Source organism: Labeo rohita, unplaced genomic scaffold (assembly GCF_022985175.1).
Source record: "Labeo rohita strain BAU-BD-2019 unplaced genomic scaffold, IGBB_LRoh.1.0 scaffold_404, whole genome shotgun sequence".
NCBI classification, from domain to species: Eukaryota; Metazoa; Chordata; class Actinopteri; order Cypriniformes; family Cyprinidae; genus Labeo; species Labeo rohita.
The window spans coordinates 29,208-52,873 of record NW_026129322.1 but is presented as its reverse complement, the minus strand read 5'-3'; the positions used below and the strand labels follow the sequence as shown (position 1 = coordinate 52,873).

Sequence of the window (23,666 nt, the reverse complement as noted above, 5' to 3'; positions counted from 1 at the left end):
GACTCGATTTGACAAATCTCTGTTATAGAACTGTACTTTTCTGCCATATGGACATTGCATTGACAGAAAAAAAAAAAGAAAGAAAAATGAAATGCTTGACATGTCCCTTTTAACCAGGGTAATATTTCTCATATTAATTAAATGATGACAAATTAAAGAATATTGTTTACCAACTGCACATAGACACATTGCAAAGAAACAAAGTAAATACTTTATTTAATGGACAATTGTCAAACCAGAAAAAAACCAATGCAGCCTAAAAGAAAAACAATCTGGGCATGGTCTGTGAGACGCAACATGAAAGCAGATTAAACAGCATCTGATACTTCCATTAAACGGCATTTGATACATTGGAATAGCGAAAAGGTCCAATAATGATACAAACATTCACAAATAACATGGAAAGCTTTGAGAATTCCATGTGACGAATCTGTGGAACCTGTGGATCTGCTGGAAACTAAGATAAAAATATTTGCGTGCACACGCATGTCCCTAGATGACATCATCCTCAGCTGATCTGTAACACCCCCCAAACATTTCTGGACTCGCCCTTGGCATACACTGCTGATCGACACAACTTTATGCACTCTTCAACTTTCTCCAATTAGTTATCCATTAACTGTTTACTTCCGTGACTTTCACATTCCTATTTCTCCTGAAGGACGTGTTCTTTGATGAGTTCGATATTTTACTTTAAATCAAATGAAGAGGTTTTGTTTCTTTTTTTGTGTTGTCTGTGGTTCATTTTAGAATTTGTGTTAACATAAGAATAACATTGTGTATTTAAGTGAATTCCACTGTCGTTCTCCTGTTTCTCCCATTCTCAGGATCCGTTTGACTCAATTCTTTGTTTGTCATTCCCAACCAGAGTAAGCACTGGTGATCTCACTCTTCTGTCTGTTCAGCTTCATCATGGATAACACACAAACAACCCGAGATGAAGATTTTTCTCCAGGATACAGGTACATGATTACATACTGTATTAACCCTAAAAAGGGCAATCAGAAAATTTATTTATTGCTATTTTTGATCTTATTAGGACTCGAATAATACAAATATATATGTTGCCCGTTTGTGGGTATAAACTGTTTGAAAACAGAATGCTTGTCAGGGCTCCAGACAAAAAAAATGAATAAGGAACCATTGACTCCTATAAGAAATGAACTTTGGTGCCAAATATTTTTTTAGGTGCCACAAAATAAATGTGTTTTATTTATTTATTTATTTTTTTTTACACATTTTTTAACATTTCAGTCATACTGTCATGTGTTTATGTCTCATCTATTCTTAAATTTATCAGCATTTTAATCCAGTAACTAAGGTTCACTTAAAGTGGGAACTAAATGTCTTTTCCAACTTGAAAACTATATACAGTCAAAAAAAATTGACTGTATGGACCATAAGCATTACTCAGTGTATACTGACTTTTATCTTTAGCTCATTTGATACCTGAAGGAGCATCCGGGATTCGGCGGGACAGGTTTTGTTCGTCACCGGACCAGGCAAAGACCTCCCCCTCTTTACCTGGTCTGGCCGTTTCCCGGCCGGAGAGGGCAGATTGCTCGATGGTGATCTGGGGAGGCGCAATAGGCACATAGACCCTCGCGGTAGCGTCTAGCCCTCTCTGCCGCCGACAGGGAGGTGCGTCCTATTTGCATGGGCTCCCCGGCTCCGGTTGAGTGGGCCTCTGAGGCGATAGGTGGAGGAGGAGAGGGCGCAGCGACAGCGTAGGTGACGGGTGAATCCAGGGTCCTTGTGCGGGGAAGGTGCCTGTGGAGGAACGAGAGACAGGGTTAGTGCGGTGTGGGTGGTGACGCATCCTCTGATCGACCCGGAGGGCCAGCTGGATCATGCCCTCCAGGGTGTCAGGGAGCTCCCGCACAGCCAACTCATCCTTGAGCCTGATGGAAAGTCCCTCGTAGTAGGCTGTGCGGAGAGCGGCGTCACTCCAGGTGGTTTGTACTGACAGGGTGCGGAACTCGGTGGTGTAACGGCTGACGCTGCGTTCCCCTTGTTTTAGATGATATAGCCGTGAGTCTACCTCCACCTCGCTCTCAGGGTGTTGGAAGGCGGCCCTGAGCTGGTTGGTAAATGCTGGGTACGAGTGGGCGGAGTCGCCGTCGGCCTTCAGGACCGCCGTAGCCCACTCGGCTGCCTGCCCGGTGAGAAGTGAGACGAGCAAGGCGATCCGGCTGCGGTCTGTGGGGTAACGTGATGGCTGGAACTCAAAGATGAGAGAGAGATTAGTGAGAAAGACATCACACCGGGCACCGGATCCATCCCACTTATCCGGGAGTGAAATTTTGGGTTGGTGGGCGGGGCGGATTGGTTCCGCGGGGGCGATCTGTGCAGCAGCCAGGTCATCATAGTCTGCTTGCAGGGTGGTGAGATCCGATTGGAGCGCCCCGCACTCCGCCCGAAGACCCGCGGTCTCGGCACGAAGCGCGGTAACCTCCGCTCGGAGTCCCACCATCTCCTGCTTCAGACCCATGATTTCCATGGACTGCTGCTGGATCACAACCCACAGTTGTTCCAAATCCGCCGGGACCATTTCGAGACCAGACATTCTGTCACGGAGTCAGACGAGAAATGAATGATCGAAATATGTCCCTGTGTAGCGCAGCGGAAAACTCAAACGCGGATACACACGAGTGAGTAGGTAAACCACGCAGTTTGATCTGAGAACGCTCCAAAACGGAGTTGAGATTTCCACCAAGAAATCCGCGTTCTCACACGCACACAAACTGGTAAATAAAGCTCTCCGAAGAGCAGAGAGTTTACTCACGTGAGTTGAAGGAGATTCGGGACCGAGAGTTGAGCCTCGCATGAGCTCAATGTCTGGTGCTGGATCGTCACCTACTTCCTGCTTAAATACCTGCGTGAAGTTACTTCCGGGTCCTCGTGACCTCACGTGACTCGGTGCGTGTGACAATAGAAATAAAGGTGACTCGATTTGACAAATCTCTGTTATAGAACTGTACTTTTCTGCCATATGGACATTGCATTGACAGAAAAAAAAAAAGAAAGAAAAATGAAATGCTTGACATGTCCCTTTTAACCAGGGTAATATTCCTCATATTAATTAAATGATGACAAATTAAAGAATATTGTTTACCAACTGCACATAGACACATTGCAAAGAAACAAAGTAAATACTTTATTTAATGGACAATTGTCAAACCAGAAAAAAACCAATGCAGCCTAAAAGAAAAACAATCTGGGCATGGTCTGTGAGACGCAACATGAAAGCAGATTAAACAGCATCTGATACTTCCATTAAACGGCATTTGATACATTGGAATAGCGAAAAGGTCCAATAATGATACAAACATTCACAAATAACATGGAAAGCTTTGAGAATTCCATGTGACGAATCTGTGGAACCTGTGGATCTGCTGGAAACTAAGATAAAAATATTTGCGTGCACACGCATGTCCCTAGATGACATCATCCTCAGCTGATCTGTAACACCCCCCAAACATTTCTGGACTCGCCCTTGGCATACACTGCTGATCGACACAACTTTATGCACTCTTCAACTTTCTCCAATTAGTTATCCATTAACTGTTTACTTCCGTGACTTTCACATTCCTATTTCTCCTGAAGGACGTGTTCTTTGATGAGTTCGATATTTTACTTTAAATCAAATGAAGAGGTTTTGTTTCTTTTTTGTGTTGTCTGTGGTTCATTTTAGAATTTGTGTTAACATAAGAATAACATTGTGTATTTAAGTGAATTCCACTGTCGTTCTCCTGTTTCTCCCATTCTCAGGATCCGTTTGACTCAATTCTTTGTTTGTCATTCCCAACCAGAGTAAGCACTGGTGATCTCACTCTTCTGTCTGTTCAGCTTCATCATGGATAACACACAAACAACCCGAGATGAAGATTTTTCTCCAGGATACAGGTACATGATTACATACTGTATTAACCCTAAAAAGGGCAATCAGAAAATTTATTTATTGCTATTTTTGATCTTATTAGGACTCGAATAATACAAATATATATGTTGCCCGTTTGTGGGTATAAACTGTTTGAAAACAGAATGCTTGTCAGGGCTCCAGACAAAAAAAATGAATAAGGAACCATTGACTCCTATAAGAAATGAACTTTGGTGCCAAATATTTTTTTTAGGTGCCACAAAATAAATGTGTTTTATTTATTTATTTATTTTTTTTTACACATTTTTTAACATTTCAGTCATACTGTCATGTGTTTATGTCTCATCTATTCTTAAATTTATCAGCATTTTAATCCAGTAACTAAGGTTCACTTAAAGTGGGAACTAAATGTCTTTTCCAACTTGAAAACTATATACAGTCAAAAAAAATTGACTGTATGGACCATAAGCATTACTCAGTGTATACTGACTTTTATCTTTAGCTCATTGCTTTATTTCTTATCATGTAACAGGTTAAGTAAAAATATTAATATGCAATAGTGCATAAATATAGCAAAATACTCTGCTCCACGCATTAACAGAACACAGCATATAGACTAAAGATAGCAAAACATAACAAAGAAGCCATAGTATTGATTATAAACAAGAATTGTTAACGATATTGCCAATATCCACACAGCTGACAGCTTTATCTGGTGTAGTTTGTTCAAGTTGTGCACGAAATGGTCACTACTTTGTACATCATTGTCCAATCTCTCTCATGCTGCACAACGGGAGCTGTTTAGCAGGTGTGCGTCAGTACTGCTGTTTGGCAGAGATGAGAACTGTTTGAAAGTCTTGTTTCCACTACAACTTTGATGCGCATCGTCTCAGTTTAGTACGTGAACATAGCAAGAGATGTGATTGCAAAACAATCAGGAAAAAAAGCATTACATTACATTAAAAGTCTATAACATGTATGTAGTGAAGTCCCACTACACTCAAGATTTTAGCTGGCTGAGGCGGCCAAATATGGGTCAGATTTCGGTTAGGAGTGGAGAAGAGATTCTTGATGATGAGCATTTATTTTCTATCTTGAATATCTTGAATATCTGAGGTATGCATCTGTGATATCGTAAGGAATGGTCTACAAAGGGAAATAAAGATAAATAATTTACAAAAATATTTGTCTAACATTTGTGTCTCACTGCACTCATACACTCAACAACATAATACAAAATATAATTGACGTAAAGTCCGTATTTCAACCCGTAATGGCAACAATAACAATGAAGTTAACGAAAATACAATAGTACACAAAACAACACAGTTCTATAAGCCGTTATGTAACAAACACTCACTGTATTCGCAAGTAACATTAGTGCGGCAGGTGATGACAGAAACAGTCAGAAGCAAACGTATATATGTACTCACTTGTATTGCATTAACACATTATACAGAGCATAACCTGCAGCATAAACAAGGATTGAAAGTCATCTCTTACTGGTGTGTGTCGTGAATCACAGACTGTGCAGGAAACAATTATTAAACTTCAGTTCCTAGGACAGGCTTTCTGATACAGCCACCCCCAATTATCTGTCAGGATAATTGTAAACCTTAAGAAAGTCTGTCTGCAGTGTCAGGAATATTATCCTCGAGGTGAGGAAGTGGAATTAACAACACAACTGGACGAGTACAAGTTTTCTCCTTAGCTTTTACTCGAGCGGTACAAATTTTACCATCAGCTCCAGTTAACGTCTCAGTCACTGTTCCTACAGGTCATAGAGCATGTGGGAGTTGTGAATCAACAATAAGAACTACTTGGCCCATGGTAAGTTCCCTGCCGTCCTTCCTCCACTTATGACAATCCTGAAGACTTGGGTGATGATGGCGGATGAAGGCAGTCCAGAAATTATCAGCCAACACCTGGCTATGTCTCCATCTGCGTCTTCCAAACAAGTTGTTAGAGTCATACAGAACTTGAGGTAGAGAGGCATCACATCGGCCCATGAGGAGGTTGGGAGTCACTGGTTCCAAGTCTGCGATGTCAGAGGATACGTAGCCTGCTCTCGTAGGATGACACATAGGGCTGACTTCACCGATTTGACCTCACGCTCCCAGGTTTCCCTAAAATGAGGAGCACTTGTGGTTAAAGGAGCACTTGTGGATGAGACCTGTGGCTTCATCATACTCAGGGGCCAGAGAGCTCAAACGACTGTCAGTAGGAATAGATTGTCCAGTCTTCAGAGCCTTGACTTTGAGTGGGAATGAGTCACTTTGAGCCTGTGCCAGGAGGAGTTTCTCAGCTTCAATATAATCAGCTGCATCACCAGAGGAGTCACTATCGGCAGCAGCTGCCCCGTGAAGGGACCTAACACTGGCCTGGATGAGTTCTTGTCATGTGGAGAACTGATTTGGGTCTGGGAGTGAAGGTTTGTGCACTGAAATAGTACCAATTAAGGCAGCCTTCCTTAATTCACTGAGTTCAGGCTCTACCTCAATAATGGGAATGGATGGCCATTGATCAGCTGATTTAAGGAGGACAGCTGGTTAGCTCTGTCAAGGTCAGACCTCTTGTGATGTGGTCAGCAGGGTTGTGAGCCGAATCAACATACCTCCATTCAGCTGTATCAGTAAGAGTCTGTATTTCAGGTACACATGCTCCAACAAACACCTTTTAGCCATTCTAGATCTAGCCAAGACAAAGGCAACAGAGACATGTCCTTGATCATCGGAAGTACGTAAATAGGCCACCGAACCATATGGTCTTTCCGATGCATCACAAAAGATGTGAAGCTCTTGGATGGCAGAAGGATTGTCAGTCCAGTCTGGTGTGTAGAGTCGAGGAAACTGCAACTGAAGGAGCTTTGGAATTTCCCTTACCCAGGTTAACCACTTAATGTGCAGGCTCAATCAGATCGTCCCAGCCCAAGTTCTGCTTCCAAAGGTCTTGAATGAGAACTTTAGCCTTTGTAGTGAATGGAATAATAAATCCCAAAGGATAGTACTGACTGACCAAGGTCTTGTACATGTTCCTCATAGTGGGCTCCGGTATCTATGTAGAATGTAAATTGTAACCCAGGGTATCATTGAGGTAATTCCACCGCAGGCATTTGGTATCGGGGTTTTTAACGAATACGAGTACAGGAGTTACGTATCAGGCCCGTTACAGATACTAGTATCAATGCATCCTTATTTATCACCACCAAAGGACTCTATCAGTTCCGCTCTATGCCACCCTTTAATGCTTCCTGGGGTTAGTGGGTTGGTACCACAAGTTTATACACCACTTTACAGACATCACAGCACCCTCAAACAAGAACTGCAGACACCACCTGTGTTGATCCAGCCTGACGTCAATAAAGATTTTCAAGTGCATACTGATGCCAGTGAGGTGGGATTGGGAGCCAACAAACCCCTGAAGGGAGAGAGTGGTGGCCTCAAAGAAATCTTTGTGAAATGGAGTTAAACTATTCGAGTTCGAAGAAGGAGTGTCTGGTAGTTGTTGTTGTGGTTTCCCCTCTTCCCCGTCAAAGAATTACTCTTGAGTCTTGGGTTTTGATGCCAAAAGATAGACTTTATTGCCGAAACAATCAAGCCGAGTTGTCTATAAAGAACTGATCTTTACTTGGTTGAGGACAGCGTTTTATAGTGGTCTTCTCACGCAAACATGTCAACCTGAGTTATTGGGGGGGTCCCTAAAGTAAACATTATCATGGGAAACAGATGGTTTTCTATACCGTGGCCTCACTAGTGGGCCCCTATAACAACACAGGATGTGCTTGCCCAGCAACACATAAAGTAGAGCTGCATAACTCTAATAGTAAATTAATTTGGACACAATTCCTTTATATTTTAGTTAATAAAATCTTCCTCATTGTCTGGGCAATCAAAAAGTGGAAGGTAGGTAGAAGGTAGGCCGTTTGAGGTCTACACTGATCATGTAGCCCTAACATGGGTTTTTAATAGCCTTAGAAGATCATCTCGACTTACCCATTAGTCTCTGAGACTGCAGCAATTTAGGTTCCATGTCCATCACAGGAAATGCTGTCTAAACCTGGGACCTGATGGATTGTCTCGAGCCCATGAGCTGCAAGAAAGAGCCCACTGGCTTACCATAATATCCTTAAAATGCTCATCAGACATTCTCCACTCCCTCCATAAAATATGACAGGCTAAAAAGAACGACACCACTATCATCCACCTGCAAACAGATCAAAGATCCAGAAGAGTACAAGGGCAGAAGATCTACTTTGAAGAACACGAAGGTGATTTATATCGCCGGGTGCCTGTGAAAACTGGAGACAAATTTCAAGTAGTCATCCCGGAGTGCTTGCTACCTGGTTTCCTCTACCATTTTCATGTCAATCCATTGGAGGGACATCTTGGGTGGCTTAAAACTTTGCTGAGGCTGTTGGAAGTGCCATGGTGGCCTACTGTGTGAAAAGACATCTGGACTTACATAAAGGAATGTGATGTCTGCCAGAAATGTAAGCACAACAACATAAAACCAAGTGGCTTCCTGTAGAGCGCTCAAGTGACAGAACCAGGACACACCATAGGGATGGACTTCCTGGGATCACTCCCAGTCAACAAAAAGCAAAATACTAACCTGATGGTAATTGTTGACTACTTCAGGTGGGTGGAAATGTTCCCCCTAAAGGTCCTGGTATACTTCAAACGAAGAACGAACTGACATGATTTCGTCATTTCGAACAAAATCAGGCAGAAACGAAGTTTGTTTTGAGTTTGTTTTGGTAGTTCAAAACAGCTCACCAAATCAAACTTTCTGTGGAGTTTGTTTTGGCTCCTAAACACCTGTGAGTTACCAGTGGTCTGTGCCGATTACGCAATTGGTGGGAGTGTTCTGAAACTCCACCTTTTTACTCATTCCACGGAGGTCAGATGTGAGAGCAACATCCAAAAACAACAACAACACCAAGTTACTAGCAATATGAATGAACTGGAGTGTTGAATAGCTGAGCTGGTACAAATGTATTGGCACCTGTACGATAGCTCACGGAGAGACTTTAAAGATTTAATTTAAATTTAAATCCTAGAAAGAAATTGCAACGAAGCATGAGTTATGCAAAGTGACATGGAGAAACATCAAAAGCAAGTTTTCCAAAACCATGAAAAGAATAAAAGAAAACACTAGAGATAAGGTGGTGAGTAACAAATATATTTGTTTCAAATAAATGTTGTTGTTTTTTTCAATTTAAAAGGTATACAATAAGTGAAATACCAAAGAACGTACAATAATAAGCTTTTTTAAAATCAAATATTATTCATGACACCATAAAATATAAAAAGGTGCAATAATTTACTGTTTATTAAAATAAATAAACAATAATAAAATAAAGTAAAAGGTTTGTGTTATTGAGATATCTTTTTTTCACATCATGCTAAAGTTTTCAGACTATGAGCCATTTACACTTTCCATAAAAGACTGATTATGGAAATGGAATGTTTTTTTTTTGTGTTACAAACATGGTGCTTTTACTCTGAACTGCTGCTAATCGTTGTTCTTTTGTCTATAATATTCTGACCATTGGTACCCGTCTCACACAGATACTTTTAATCATTGTATTGTTGTTTTGTTAGGGCAGGGGTTCTCAAACCTTTTGTGGCCAGGGACCCCTTACAGGCGAGAAACTTTTCCAAGGATCCCTTCATAAGTATAACAGTCATTAAGCATATACTTATTATGCTCTTATATACCATTGAAACTTCAATTTATAAATTTCCTGGATTCCAATTTTATGGGTTAGTTCAATTTTAGTCATCTGTCTGATAAATTGAACTTTAACATTCTACAATATATCCACATGGAATGTTTTATTTAAAAATTGTAAGTTGTTTGTTTCAGTTTTTCTGTGTTAATAATTTATAACAGAAACATAAAAAAATAACAATAAAATCTTTTAAAATGTAATAAAAAAAATTAACAATTCCTTTTGATTTTCATAAAGTACTGTACAGCAGAGGTTTACTGTCAAAATTAAAACAATAAACAAAATAGAATAAAAAGTGTGATTATTCCTTTAAAAATAAAGTTTACATAATTATTGGATTATTATTAGCCTACTGTTGTTGTTATGTAATATACTACTACTTTGAAAAGTACAATCGTAATTTATTTGTCACAATTTCAAGTTTGATGAAACTTTCCCGGGTTAGAGCCTTGCAGAGCCCGATGGGCCTCTACGCCCCTAGGGCTGGGCTTCGGGCCAATTTTCACGTCATAGCTAAGATGCGTGCCAGGCATCATGTTTTAGGCTTCTCCTTATTTTTATATTTTAGACATCCATTAGTTATGGTGATGAGACCAAGCTACCGCGACTGTCAAAAACGGCTCGGACGACTCGGACAGCAGCTGGAAGAGATTCATGTTCAAGTTCACGCAATAGGTTAAAGCTTGCAGCAAAGCACGGGCAAAAGTAATTACCATGAATGTGTCAGGGGGGAAATAGTAAGGAGATATTTGAATGATCTATTAATAAACTAGTGTTTCCTGAGTCAGTATCGCAAAGATGAAGTTGATGATCTTGACTCACCATCTCCTCATTGGATGCGCCTTTAGATTTAAATCTTTTTTTTTTTTTTTCCGATTAGAATTTTTTTGTTTAAGTAGTAATTCAAAGCTGTCTATAGATATATTTATAAAGTCAGTGAGGCAAGTAGGCTATTCGCTGAGTTTCGGTTTATAAGCACTCCTGCTTAAAACAAACTGAAGACAGCACATCCCGTTTTTTTCCCTCCTTTATTTTATAAAAGCACAACGAGTGCACACAAATAAAAATAGACCCGTTTACAGTTCTGAATGCTGTATTACTCTCCTTTATGAGCAAAAATATATTAATGTATATATTATACATGATTGAAATATTTATGGTGTTTTATCATGTGATTATTTCATTATTTCACCTGATGTTTTAACATTTGCTCACACAGAGAGACACGTCCATGAAAGTACTTAGTGTACCTTTAATCTCTCTCTGTTATAGTTCAGTTCACCAGAAGGAATCAGAGCCAGAGCCCAGCTGTGTGTCTATGAGGAGTGATGTTTCTTTGGATCATCCAATTGATTTTAAGAGTGACGACACAAGGCTTAACCTCAAGTATTTTTACTATTTTTTTTATTTTTTAATAAAGATTTAAAAAAGTTTATAGTAAGATATTTTAAAATGAACTGTCATAATTACAGTAAAATAAAGGTGAGCAAAAGTCTGGCTCAGAAATGCTATAAATCCAATGACAAAGCAGATATACGGCACAGAGCAGAATTGTTTATTTATTTATTTAAATGGTATTTATATTTATTACAGTTATGACCCAGAGCAGGTGTATTTTAATAAAGTCATAACTGTTATTAAGGTCATGAGAAAAATGTCACCAATGTCAGAGTGTTTGTTTCTTGATTTAAGGTCAATCCTGCTACCCGTCTGTAAGAAATATGACCAGTCTATGAATCAAACACAAGACAGCACATATCCTGGTGTCAGGTAAACTGGTATTTTTTTAATGCAATGCATCATCACACACAGTCAAATATCTCATTAATAACTGACACATTTCATGAACGCTATGATATGTTTAGTGTCTTATAACACAGAAAACAAAAAAGACATTTTACGTTGTACATTTACCTCTGTAACTCATGTAATAATGTGGTATTTAAACTTTACAGCCATGAAGTCCTCAACATGTTTAGATCAACTCTGATGAAGAACTTTGGGCGTCTGTGTGAGGGAACAGTCACACAGGGAAACCCAACACTCCTGAATGAGATCTACACAGAGCTCTTCATCACAGAGAGTGAGAGTGGAGAGATCAGTAATGAGCATGAGGTGAGACAGATTGAGACACAAACCAGGAGAGTGGCAACAAAGGACACAGCCATTAAATGTAATGACATTTTTAGACCTTTACCTGGACAAGACAAAGCCATCAGAACTGTGCTGACAAAGGGAGTCGCTGGCATTGGAAAAACAGTCTCTGTGCAGAAGTTCATCCTGGACTGGGCTGAAGGGAAAGAGAATCAGGACGTCCAGCTCATATTTCCACTTCCTTTTAGAGAGCTTAATCTGATGAAGTACAAAAAACTCAGTCTTTCAGATCTTCTTCATGTCTTTTTCCCTGAAACTAAAAAAATGGAAATATCCAGTGATGAATATAAAGTGTTGTTTATCTTTGATGGTCTGGATGAGTGTCGTCTTTCTCTGGATTTTCAGAGCGATGTGAGGTTGTATGATGTAAGTGAATCAGTCTCAGTGGACGTGCTGCTGATAAACCTCATTGTGGGGAATCTGCTTCCCTCTGCTCTCATCTGGATCACCTCCAGACCAGCAGCTGCTGATCTCGTCCCCTCTGAGTATGTCCATCGAGTGACAGAGGTGCGAGGCTTCAATGAGCCACAGAAGGAGGAATACTTCAGGAAGAGAATCAGTGATCAGAGTCTGGCCGACAGGATCATCTCACACCTGAAGTCATCAAGGAGCCTCTACATCATGTGCCACATCCCAGTGTTCTGCTGGATCTCAGCCGCTGTTCTAGAGAAGATGTTGAGTCAAGTAGAGAGTGGAGAGATTCCCAAGACTCTCACTCAAATGTACACACAATTGCTGATTCTTCAGACCAACATCAAACATGAGAAGGACTATGAGAAGAAGGTGACAGAAGAAGACATGATCCTCAAACTGGGGAAACTGGCTTTTCAGCAGCTTGTAGAAGGCAACCTGATCTTTTATGAGGAAGACCTGAGAGAGTGTGGCATTGAAGCGACAGAAGCATCAGTGTATTCAGGATTGTGCACTCAGATCTTCAGAGAGGAATTTGGCGTGTATCAGGGGAAAGTCTTCTGCTTTGTTCATCTGAGCATTCAGGAACATCTAGCAGCTCTGTATGCACACCTCTCCTGTACAAACCACAACAGAAATGTGTTTGACCAAATCACCAAACAGAGTTTGTGTTCTAAAGTGAAGGACTGGTTTCAGCTCATTTCATCAGAACATGTTTCATTATCTAAGCTGCATCAGGGAGCTGTGGATGAGGCTCTACAGAGTAAAAATGGACATCTGGATCTTTTCCTGCGGTTCCTTCTGGGTTTGTCAGTGGAGTCTCATCAGATTCTCCTACAACGAATAATGACACTGAAAAGAAGCTGCTCTGACAGCAATGAGAAAGCAGCCGAGTACATCAAGAAGAAGATCAGGACCATTGACTCTCCAGAAAAATCCATCAATCAGTTCCACTGTCTGAATGAACTGGGTGATCGTTCACTAGTGGAGGAAATACAGCAGTATCTGAAATCTGGAAGAATAAATAAAGCTAAACTCTCTTCATCTCAGTGGTCAGCTGTAGTTTTTGTGTTGTTGACATCAGAAGAGGAACTGAGTGAGTTTCTTCTTGATAAATTTGTTAAAAGAAAGAATAAGCCTGAAAAGATGAAAGTTCTTCAGAAGATGCTGCCGGTGATTAAAGAATCCAGATCAGTTCAGTAAGTATCACTAAGAATGATCACTTCACTTGTAAAACATCACGAAAATCAAAGTTAAAAGCTCATAAGTCTTAAGTGCTGTAGCTATTAGTTTAATAGTCAGCATTTTAATATATTTAAACAGTGACACAGTAAAGGTTTTTTTCAGGCATTCAAACAAAGCCAGAGAAGTTGCATATAAATAAGTTGCATAAAATAAACAAGTTGTTGTATCAGTTAATGGAGCAAAACAGCAACACATACTTTTGAAGTGAACAACTGAAATCTTGAAGGTTGATTGTAATATATGTTTCTTTTTCTTGCACTTAGACATTTTACAGAAGGACATCTGGAAAGACAAGAGCTAGACTCAAACTTACTACTACTACACTACACTTTTGAATTAATTTCATTTATTCAAGTATATTTAGGTTTATAATAATCTAGTACACACCTTACTGATGAACAGGAATTGTAGTTTGCAAATAAAGCTGCAAATTCTTTCATCAATGTCAGCTGCCTCTGTAATAATTCTCTGATACATACAAGTTAAAATCAATGCACGGCATAAATTATGAATTAATTATTATTAATTATAAGGCAGTATATTAGTGAAAGTGGTTTTCTCTGTTTTCTCGTTCATGACGTAAGCGTGCTCTGGCCCAGAAAGTTTAGTGCAAGTGTGAGTGCAGGCCAGCGGGAGAGTGGGGAGGGGGATAATAATGCTCAGGCTTGGTTCAAGGCAACCGTGCCTAGTGTTAGTAAACCCTAAAACACATGAACTATCTGCCAGTTACAGCCCAGCATACAGATTTCAATAATGCAATAGTAAACGTTACAATTAACATTAACTAAGATTAATAAATGCTGTAGAAGTATTGTTGATTCTTAGTTCATGTTAACTAAAGTAGTTAGTTAATGTTAACTAATGAACCTTATTGTAAAGTGTTACCATTTTAATACATAAATTAAATTTTATACTCTGTTACAATACTATTGCATACAATTACAATTTTACAATAATTAATAGATAAATGTTGATTTATTCCAGTCTTGAATTTTTTTAATTGTGTAAATTTGTTCATGAAACTTGGTATAAACTCATGATAATTTGGATAATTTAAGAAATGCATGTGCAGTTTTTTTTGTTTTTTTTTCTCTTAGTATGAATTCATTTAATAATGTTGGAATTGCAAGTTGTTGTTTATTGCAGCAATTTGTTTGATTTTTTTATATAGCTGTTTGATAGTGTTTCACATGTATGATTTTCATCTCTCTACAGGTTGAGTAATTGTGGTGTCACAGATGAAGGTTGTATTGCTCTGGCTTCAGCTCTAAGCTCAAACCCCTCACACCTGAGACAACTGGATCTGTCTGAGAATAAACTAGGAAGTTCTAGTGTGAATCTGCTCTCTGCTGGACTGAAGGATCCTCACTGTAAACTGGAGAAACTGTGGTAAAATCATATATGACTCTCACGTGCTATGTACAGTAGTAGGGCTGCAAGATTAATCAAAAATTAAATTGCATTCACGATTAGGCAAATGCTGTGATTTTGTTAATGGGTGGCTCGTCAGTGAAGCATGGTTCTGTGATTAGTATAAAGCTCCATCAGGTTGGCACCAATAGCCTTGTGATTAGTATTTAAATAATTGTATTTATTATTGGGATTAACCCCTTGAGATGTACCATATCATTTTCGAGGGGTTCCCAGAATACAATACAATACAATCACAACATAAAACAAAACAAAACGCAAATTAACAATACATCTTTAAACAATACTAAATGCAAACAATAATAATAATAAAAAAGCACCACAAAATTATTACTAGCCATTAAAAGCTAGTAATGAATATACAACAAAACCTAGTACAAAATACACTGATCAGTGGATCCAATTACAATGTAAGCCACAAAAAAAAAAAAAAATATATATATATATATATATATATAAACATAAAAAACATAAAAAACAGTACCATTTTCAATAATAACATGTACAAACCAAAGCAAACTGTGAAAACAGTTTGCTTAAACATCTTAAATGATGTAATAGTTCGAATATAAGCAGGTAAATTGTTCCAGTCAATAGGGGCTTTAAACATAAAAGCTTTTTTACCGAAAGCTTTTTGACACGAGGAACAAAGAAATATGTCTGAACAGAATGCCTAACTTGATCATTTGAAGAAAAAGGTACAAAATATTGTTTTAAGTAACTAGGACAGTTAAAATAAATACATTTAAAAAGAAATTGAAGCCAATGAATATGTCGTCTTGTATGCAAAGGTGGCCACTGGAGTGTATCATACATTATACAATGATGAGTATAAAAAGAACATCCCAAAACAAATCTACAAAGTCTATTATATGTTGTTTTAAGCGGCGAAAGATCTAATTTTAAAGCAGATTGATAAACAACATCACAAAAATCAAAGATTGGAAGCATAAGTTGAGAAGCAAGTTTCTTAACACTATATGAAAAACAATATCTAGATCGATGTAATGTACTAATTCCAAAATTAATTTTATGTAAAATATGATTAATATGTGATTTAAAAGAAAGTTCAGAATCAGGCCATACTGCAAGGTATTTGACAGAATCAACTTTATGCAAAAAAATTTCTTTACATGATATAAGACAAGAATTACTTTTAGATTTTCTGTTTCTGTTAAAGTTTCTGTCTAAAAATCATAATATAAGACTTAGTTTTATAAAGTACTAATTTATTGTCCAAAAGCCAATCTTGTAAAATATTAAAATCATACTGAAGAGATAACTGAATTTGTAAAATATTAGAATTAGATACATATATGACGTGTCATTGGCATAAAGTTGCACTTTACAATTATTGGAAATCAGATTAACCAATAGCATGAAGTTTATCTAAAAGTAAATATCGATCAACTAAATCAAAGGCTTTGAATAAATCAAGACTGCAACTGTGAGTTTACCATCATCAGCAGCTGAGAACACATCATTAGTAAACTTAAGCAGTGCAGTAGTTGTATAATGATTAGACCTAAAGCCAGATTGATATGGTGATAAAATATTATTAATACTTAAATAATCTGAAAGTTGTTTATATATTAGTTTTTCAAAGATACAGGTCTGTAATTACTGAGTTCAAGTACATCACCTCCCTTGTACAATGGAGTAATACGTGCACATTTCCAAATAGCAGGCAACTCACATGTGGACAAAGACAAATTAAATAACTCAGCAAGTGGATACATAAGAATATGAGAGGATAATTTTAGGAATTTATTTTCAGTACCATCCAATCCAACACCACTAGTCCCACTTAATTCATTAATAGCATCCTGAACTTCGATAGGTGAAATCAACCTAAATTTAAAAGAACTACTACAACATAAATTATCATAAATAGTACCAGTATTCAAATAAGATTCAGATACTAAAGTAGAACAAACCGATGAAAAATGCTGATTAAATAACTGAGCAATCGATAAAGAATCGTGTAATATTGTATTGTTAGCTCTAATCTGATTAATTGAATGTTTATCTGAAGTACTAAATAAGGTTTTAATTTTATTCCAAAAATATTTAGTTCTTAAAATGCTGAGAAAGGCCTTCAAGTAGATTTTGCATTTCATATTTTTGTCTTACTCAAATTTCTCAACTTTCTAAATCTGTAAACTTCCCAATCAGCATTACTTCTTGTCTGACGAAATACTGACCATGCTTTATCCCTTTGCCTAAAAAGACTAAGAAGTTCAGAATTAATCCAAGGGAGATGACTACCCCTAATCCTAATAGTTTTCCGAGGAACATGCTTGCCCACGACATTAATAAATTCTGTAGGAAAAAAATCCCAAGCATCTTGTACATCAGGAATTAAATAATATCTATCCCAATTAATAGAAATCAAATCAAAAATAATTTAAATTACATTTTTATATTGTCTGATTTTAATTAATCTAGAAGGGGATTTAGGTAATTTTCCATACACAAAATTAGTGCATCAACATACAGTGCAACTGCGCTCACGGTGACCCGAGTTCGATTCCCGTCTCGAAATCCTTTGCCGATCCTACTCCCCTCTCTCCTCCCACTGCTTTCCTGTCATCTCTCCTACTGTCCTATCTACAAACTGTCCTATCTAAAAAAAAAAAATCTCAATCAGAAGGCCAGAGGGCACTCTCGCACTGAAACTCCAAATATGCCCTGCAGAAGAAAGGAAATGCACATCGTTCCAGGAAATTCCTATAGCGGTAGCTAAATAAACTTAAGGTTAAACTGCTTTCATTGATTCAATGTGACTAATAAACACAGTTCTGTAAGGGAAACAGGTCAATTTAGCTTAAAGGGAATTATTTAAGATTTTATAGGGAATTTGAACAGAATCTCTGTTCTACAGCTGATCACTGAGTCGGTTCACTGAGTTGAACGAGCCGTATAACATCAACTCTGCACTGGATACTAATATCCAAAATATAGTGAAAACACTATTTATTAGCACAGTAACAAGATCGGCAGTTTAAGACATTAACTTGTGAGCACAAAACACAAAATACGTCTCTTTTCAATATGAATTTATTGGAAAAAATCTAAGACATATAAACTAACCTAACACATAAACACACGCATTCACACCTTTACACAGGTTGCAGAAAGAGGCTTTAATTTGGAACACGGAAATCTCAAAAAGAGAAACTAAAGTAAAAGAAAGAAAGAAATAAGCTGACGAAATAGTTGGTGGATCTCCTCATAGTTTTAGAGAAGCGGCTGGCATGCAAGGGAGCGCTCAGAGACCGCAAAAGCAGTGGCAAAAATGATGGCAAAAAGCTAGCTAAGAACAATGGCTAAAATTTGATGGTGTCCTGAGGTTTTACACTCTGCTTTTGTACACATCCCAAATGGTGTCTTGACCAATTAGATGTTGTCTCAACTCTGGATATTGCTATGTTTCTTCTCCCACAGCATAAATCAACATTATCTTATCAGTCACATGGTCCAAATTTTCCTGCTCTTGCAGAGTATAATTTGGACAAGATTTCTATAACAAGAATTTAATACATTTTACAAAGGATTGACTGATAGAAACGTTCAAAGCATAAATTTTCAAACTCATATACATACCAAACAGATATAAACCTATAAACTATTTAATAGTCATTCAAAATACACACACAGTGAGTAACTAGGACATGATAGTCAAATGTGTGGGTTACATACATGATAGGGAGTTATGCAATGGACTGATATTCATTTATTCATTTTAAGCATCATTTGGTACATATACAGTGCCCTCCACTAATATTGGCACCCTTGGTAAATATGAGCGAAGGTGGCTGTGAAAATAAATCTGCATTGTTTATCCTTTTAATCTTTCATTCAAAAAATTCACAAAATTCCAACCTATCATTGAAGCAAAACAATGGAAAGCAGGGGGGAAATCTCAGTATGAAATAAATGTTTTTCTCTAGTTCATGTTGACCCAATTATTTTAACGTCCTTTATTCAAGATAACAGCTCTGAGTTTTCTCCTTTATTGCCTGAAGAGTTTGGAGAACACCTGACAAGAGATCAGAGACCATTCCTTCATACAGAAACTTTTCAGATCCTTTGGTTTCTCAGCTCCATGCTGGTGCTTTTTTCTTCAGTTCACCTCACGCATTTTCTATAGGGTTCAGGCCAGGCAACTGGGACGGCAATGGCAGAAGCTTCATTTTATGCTCAGTGACACATTTTTGTGTTGATTTTGATGTTTGATTTGGATCATTGTCCTGATGGAGGATCCAACCACAGCTCATTATAGAACGTCTAACAGATGCAGTCAGATTTAGATTTTTTATCTGTTGGTGTTTGCTAGAATCCATGATGCCATGTATCTGAACAAGATGTCCAGGACCTCTGGCAGGAAAATAAGACCACAACATTAAAGATCCAGCAGTATATTTAACCGTGGGCATGGGGGACTTTCTGTACCAAAACCATCTGGTGGGTTTGCTGCCAGAAAGCTCTTTTTTTAATTTCATCTGACCACAGAAGCCAGTCCCATTTGAAATTTAAGTCGTGTCTGACAACTAAATACGCTGGAGTTTGTTTTTGGATGAGCAAGGAGGATTTTTTTAAAACCCTCCTGAACACCATGTGGTGATGAAGGGGCTGTTTGAATTTTTTTTTTAGTCTTTTGACCCCAAGACTCAATTAATCTCTGCAATTCTCCTGCTGTGATACTTGGAGAGTCTTTGGACACTTAAACTCTCCTCCTCACCATGCATTAGGATGATATAGACACACATCTTTTTCCAGTTAGATTTGTAACATCTTTAGTTGATTGAAATTCTTAATTATTGCCCTGATGGTGGAAATGGGACTTTTCAATGCTTTGGCTTATTTCTTACAGCCACTTTCTATTCTGTGAAGCTCAACAATCTTGTTCTGCACATCAGAACTATATTATTTGGTTTTATTCCTTGTGATGGATGATTAAGGGAATTTGGCCTTTGTGCTCCTCATATTTATATTCCTGTGAAACAGGAAGTCATGGCTGGACAGTATCATACTCCTAGCCATTCTAGTGTGCTAAATAAATGCAAATATGAATGGGAATATACTTCTGAGATATTTTACTCATTATAATTTCTAAGGGTGCCAATAATTGTGCCCAACATGCATTAGAGAAAAATATTTATTTCATAACGTAAGTTTCCCCCCAATTTTAATTGTTTTGCTTCAATGAAAAGTTAGCATTTTGTGAATTTTTTGAATGTAAGATCAAAAAGATAAACAAAGCAGATTTATTTTCATAGCCGTCTTTGCTCATATTTACCAAGGGTGCCAATATTAGTGGAGGGCACTGTATATATATGTAAAAGTATGTTTCTAAAAAAAGTATGTTTTTCATTTAATTTCCGTTCTGTGAGAGTATGTTCTGCCTGAGCCGAAAACGTCAAAAGGGTATAATAGGAATCTCAGTCTGGTCCTTGTCCTGGGTGGGGGAAACCACCCAACAAAGTCTCTACTAATGATTTTCCTCATGTGATGGTCCTGATGTGCTATATCTCTGACCACTGATCTTGGGTTTCCTGCCCCAAAATTGACCATCTCCTTCCTGAGTTGGGATTACCAAAGTTGTGTTCTTTTTGTGTTAATGTTGTAAGTTGTTCAAAGCTGTGAAGGGGATGGTTGGGTAGGCTTACTTCAGGCTGGGTGGCGCCAGGGTATCATGGACAAATTTATGACATAGTCTGGTTATACTGGGCCTCTTAGTGGAATTTGTTTTTTTTTTTTTGGGGTTGTTTCAACACTTCGAAATAGAATTTTCAAATGTCTGATTCACTCTAAAATGCTACAGTTCCGTCAGGACCACTATCATCAAATAACTCACAGTTAGCATACATTTTAGGTTGGGGGTATGGTTCTGTTCTGGGCAAACATTCCCTGCCAATCCATACAGTCTAGCATGGATAGGAGCAGGGAAAGCATAAATAACAACATTAATGATTAATGTAGCAGATATCACGTTCTAAGTGATTATTTTATGTAACAACATAATTCAGGGGTCTGACTCACGAGACATATCCAATGCCAAGTCCTGACTGGACAAGAGGAGGAGTTGGGGATGAAGGTGGGTCATTAGCCCCTGAGCAAAATGATAGCTGATGAATAATGACTGAAAGGACCTTATAAAGGGAATTATGATTGGCGTCGTATTCCTATAAGTAGACGTGGATCATCTGAGTGTCAGCTGATGCGAGCTTGACTAACGTGACCTACCAGAACTATCACTGCGACAATATATGGTTTATCTTAGTTCTTCTTATTATAATTTTCATTTAATAAAGTATGTTTATAATGCAATGCTAATCAACATAGCCTTTATTACTGCTTATATATTATGAAATAATATGTTGCCTGCCATTCTGTGTAAGAAGCAACATCATTTCACAGAAGGATTACATTTCAAAGACTGACATTATGAAGTGAGTTTGGAGTAAAAAAATGTTATTAAATGTGTCATTTTGTTGGCCAAGAGGTTCATAAATGCTTCACATGTTGCTTTTTCAAATGCACGTTATAAGTGACTCAAACTCGCAGTGCTTTCAGATAGAGCAGCATTTGCTACACAGAGCCGCACTTCACTGACAAGCTGCACATGACCGCTTTCATAATTGCAGATTGATTTCATCGATTTCATAATCAGCTCTGTGTAGTAAATGCCGCTTCATCTGAAAGCACAGTGAACGTGCATTTGAAAAAGTAACATGAGTCATACATCTTTCCAAACATGTGAAGCATTCATGAACCTCTTGGGCAACAAAATACCACATTTAATAACATGTTTTTACTCCAAACTCACTTAGCATTGCATTATAAATATACTTGATTATAATGAAAATTATATTAAGAAGAACTTAGATAAACCATATATTTGTCACAAATACTGTCTGTGATCTTCCGTCTGCCCGTCACCAGAGGTCACCTTCCTATTACATTGACTCTGACACTACACTGACTGTTACATATCACCCTGGACTACATTTCCCATACTCCACTTCACTGATTGTGCACACAGCTGCAGCCAATCACACACACTATAAGAATCAGTCTCAAACCACCATTCAGCGCAGAGTGTTGTTGCGTTTATCGCTCTCCTGGTGATAGCACATTACAGAGTCCATTCCCTGTCCTAGTTTTTGTCTAGTTGTTAGTTCCTATCTCTAGTCCTGTCTAGTCAAGTTGTGTCGCCTGATTGTCTGTTTCCCTGCCTGCCTTGGAATTATCGTCTGTCTTGGATTACTCTTTGTCATGCCGTTTCGGACTTTGGTTGCCCCGCATCTGGACCGTATTTTGTCTATTTGGATTACCCGTACCTGCGCCTGTTTACCGGCCTACTCTTGGGTTTTGCCTGTGATGTATGTGTTTGCAGGTGTTCGACCCTGCCTGTTATTGACCATGTCTGTGAATAAGGCCATGCAAATGGATCAGTTCGTCTCTCGCCTTCACTCCATATTGTTTTAGTCGCATTGAATCAGTGAAAACAGTTCAATCTTCTGTTTCCTGGAACAACGTGCATTACGTTTCTTCTGCAGGGCATATTTAGTGTTTCAGTGTAAGAGTGCTCTCTGTCCTTCGGATGGAGATTTATGATCATAGAACCGGGCTTCACTGACAAGCTGCGCATGAAAATTGCATTCAATTAATCAAGCAGCCCTACGATGTAGGAATAGTGTCATCAATTAAAACATATTGGATAATATAGACATTTTGCATAAAATACAGAAAAAGTCCATGTAATAAATATAATTTATCCTGCTTGAATGAGACATGTTTTGTGTTCAGTCCAGTGATTCATAAAACATACTTATTTGTGCTTTAAGTGTGTACTTTACCTGTAATAATGGATTCACAGCTAAACTGATCTGAGCTGAGAGAATGAAGTGTGTGTCATTGTTCTCTACAGGTTGTATAATTGTGGTGTCACATATAAAGGTTGTGCTGCTCTGGCTTCAGCTCTGAGATCAAACCCCTCACACCTGACAGAACTGAATCTGATTGGAAATAAACTACAAGATTCAGTGAAGCTGCTTTCTGATGTGCTACAGAATCCTCAATGTAAACTGGAGAAACTGTGGTAAGATCATATATGACTCACTGTAATGTATACTGTTAAGTGCAATACAAATTACAATTTGAAAATGAAAACAAAACAACAAATAATAAACACAATGACAAATCTAAGCACAAAATAAGTCAGAAAACACAATGACAAGCCAGACAAAATGGGCAAGGTAGGTATTGTTTGCTAGTGCAGTACTTATTACACACTGGATGAGACATCTGTCAACCAAAATGTAAAAAATTGTGTGACACATGATTGAATGAAACTCTTTTTTTCCAAATCTTTTAAATGGATTATCTGTTTACTCATAGCGCACATAGCCCATCACACAAAATGACAAAAGAAACCAGTCAGTCTGTAAGTGTGAGAGTAAGGACAGTGCGCTTAGCTTTTGACACCAACCTGAGTACAAATCCTTATCCCATCCTTCTCCCTCTTTTTCATTACATTATAGCTTGGAGATGTTTATTATAAATAAAAGAAAAAAAAGTGTCTGACAGATGTGTGATTGTTTAATAGGCCTTCTGATTCATCAGGCAGGCTGTTAGATCAGCTATTTGCAGCTCATATGTTTTACCATTCTCAGAACTGCGGATTCCTTCATGGAGATTCGCAGGTTAAACATGGTTAGAATTACACTGCAAAAAAGGCTTGTCTTACTTAGAATTTTTGTCTTGTTTTCTAGTCAAAACATCTACAAATTCTTAAATTAAGAT

The 23,666-nt window shown here is 38.0% G+C and overlaps 1 protein-coding gene across 8 annotated transcripts in view; it reads left to right on the top strand.

The window, feature by feature from the left end:
• Positions 1 to 637: 637 nt before the first annotated feature.
• The window catches only part of LOC127160621 (NACHT, LRR and PYD domains-containing protein 3), a 47,860-nt gene continuing 24,831 nt past the window's right edge, over positions 638 to 23,666 (top strand). For 4 of the 8 annotated variants that reach the window (XR_007826804.1, XM_051103282.1, XM_051103276.1 and 1 more), the window contains exons 1-7: positions 3,583 to 3,655; positions 3,813 to 3,906; positions 10,887 to 11,000; positions 11,307 to 11,384; positions 11,570 to 13,378; positions 14,640 to 14,813; positions 22,792 to 22,962. Coding sequence is in view for 7 of the 8 variants with exons in the window: in XM_051103282.1 (XP_050959239.1) it covers positions 3,857 to 3,906; positions 10,887 to 11,000; positions 11,307 to 11,384; positions 11,570 to 13,378; positions 14,640 to 14,813; positions 22,792 to 22,962 (2,396 nt within the window). In the remaining variant the exon portion in view is untranslated. The other 4 variants (XM_051103277.1, XM_051103278.1, XM_051103281.1 and 1 more) reach the window with 4 other exon arrangements.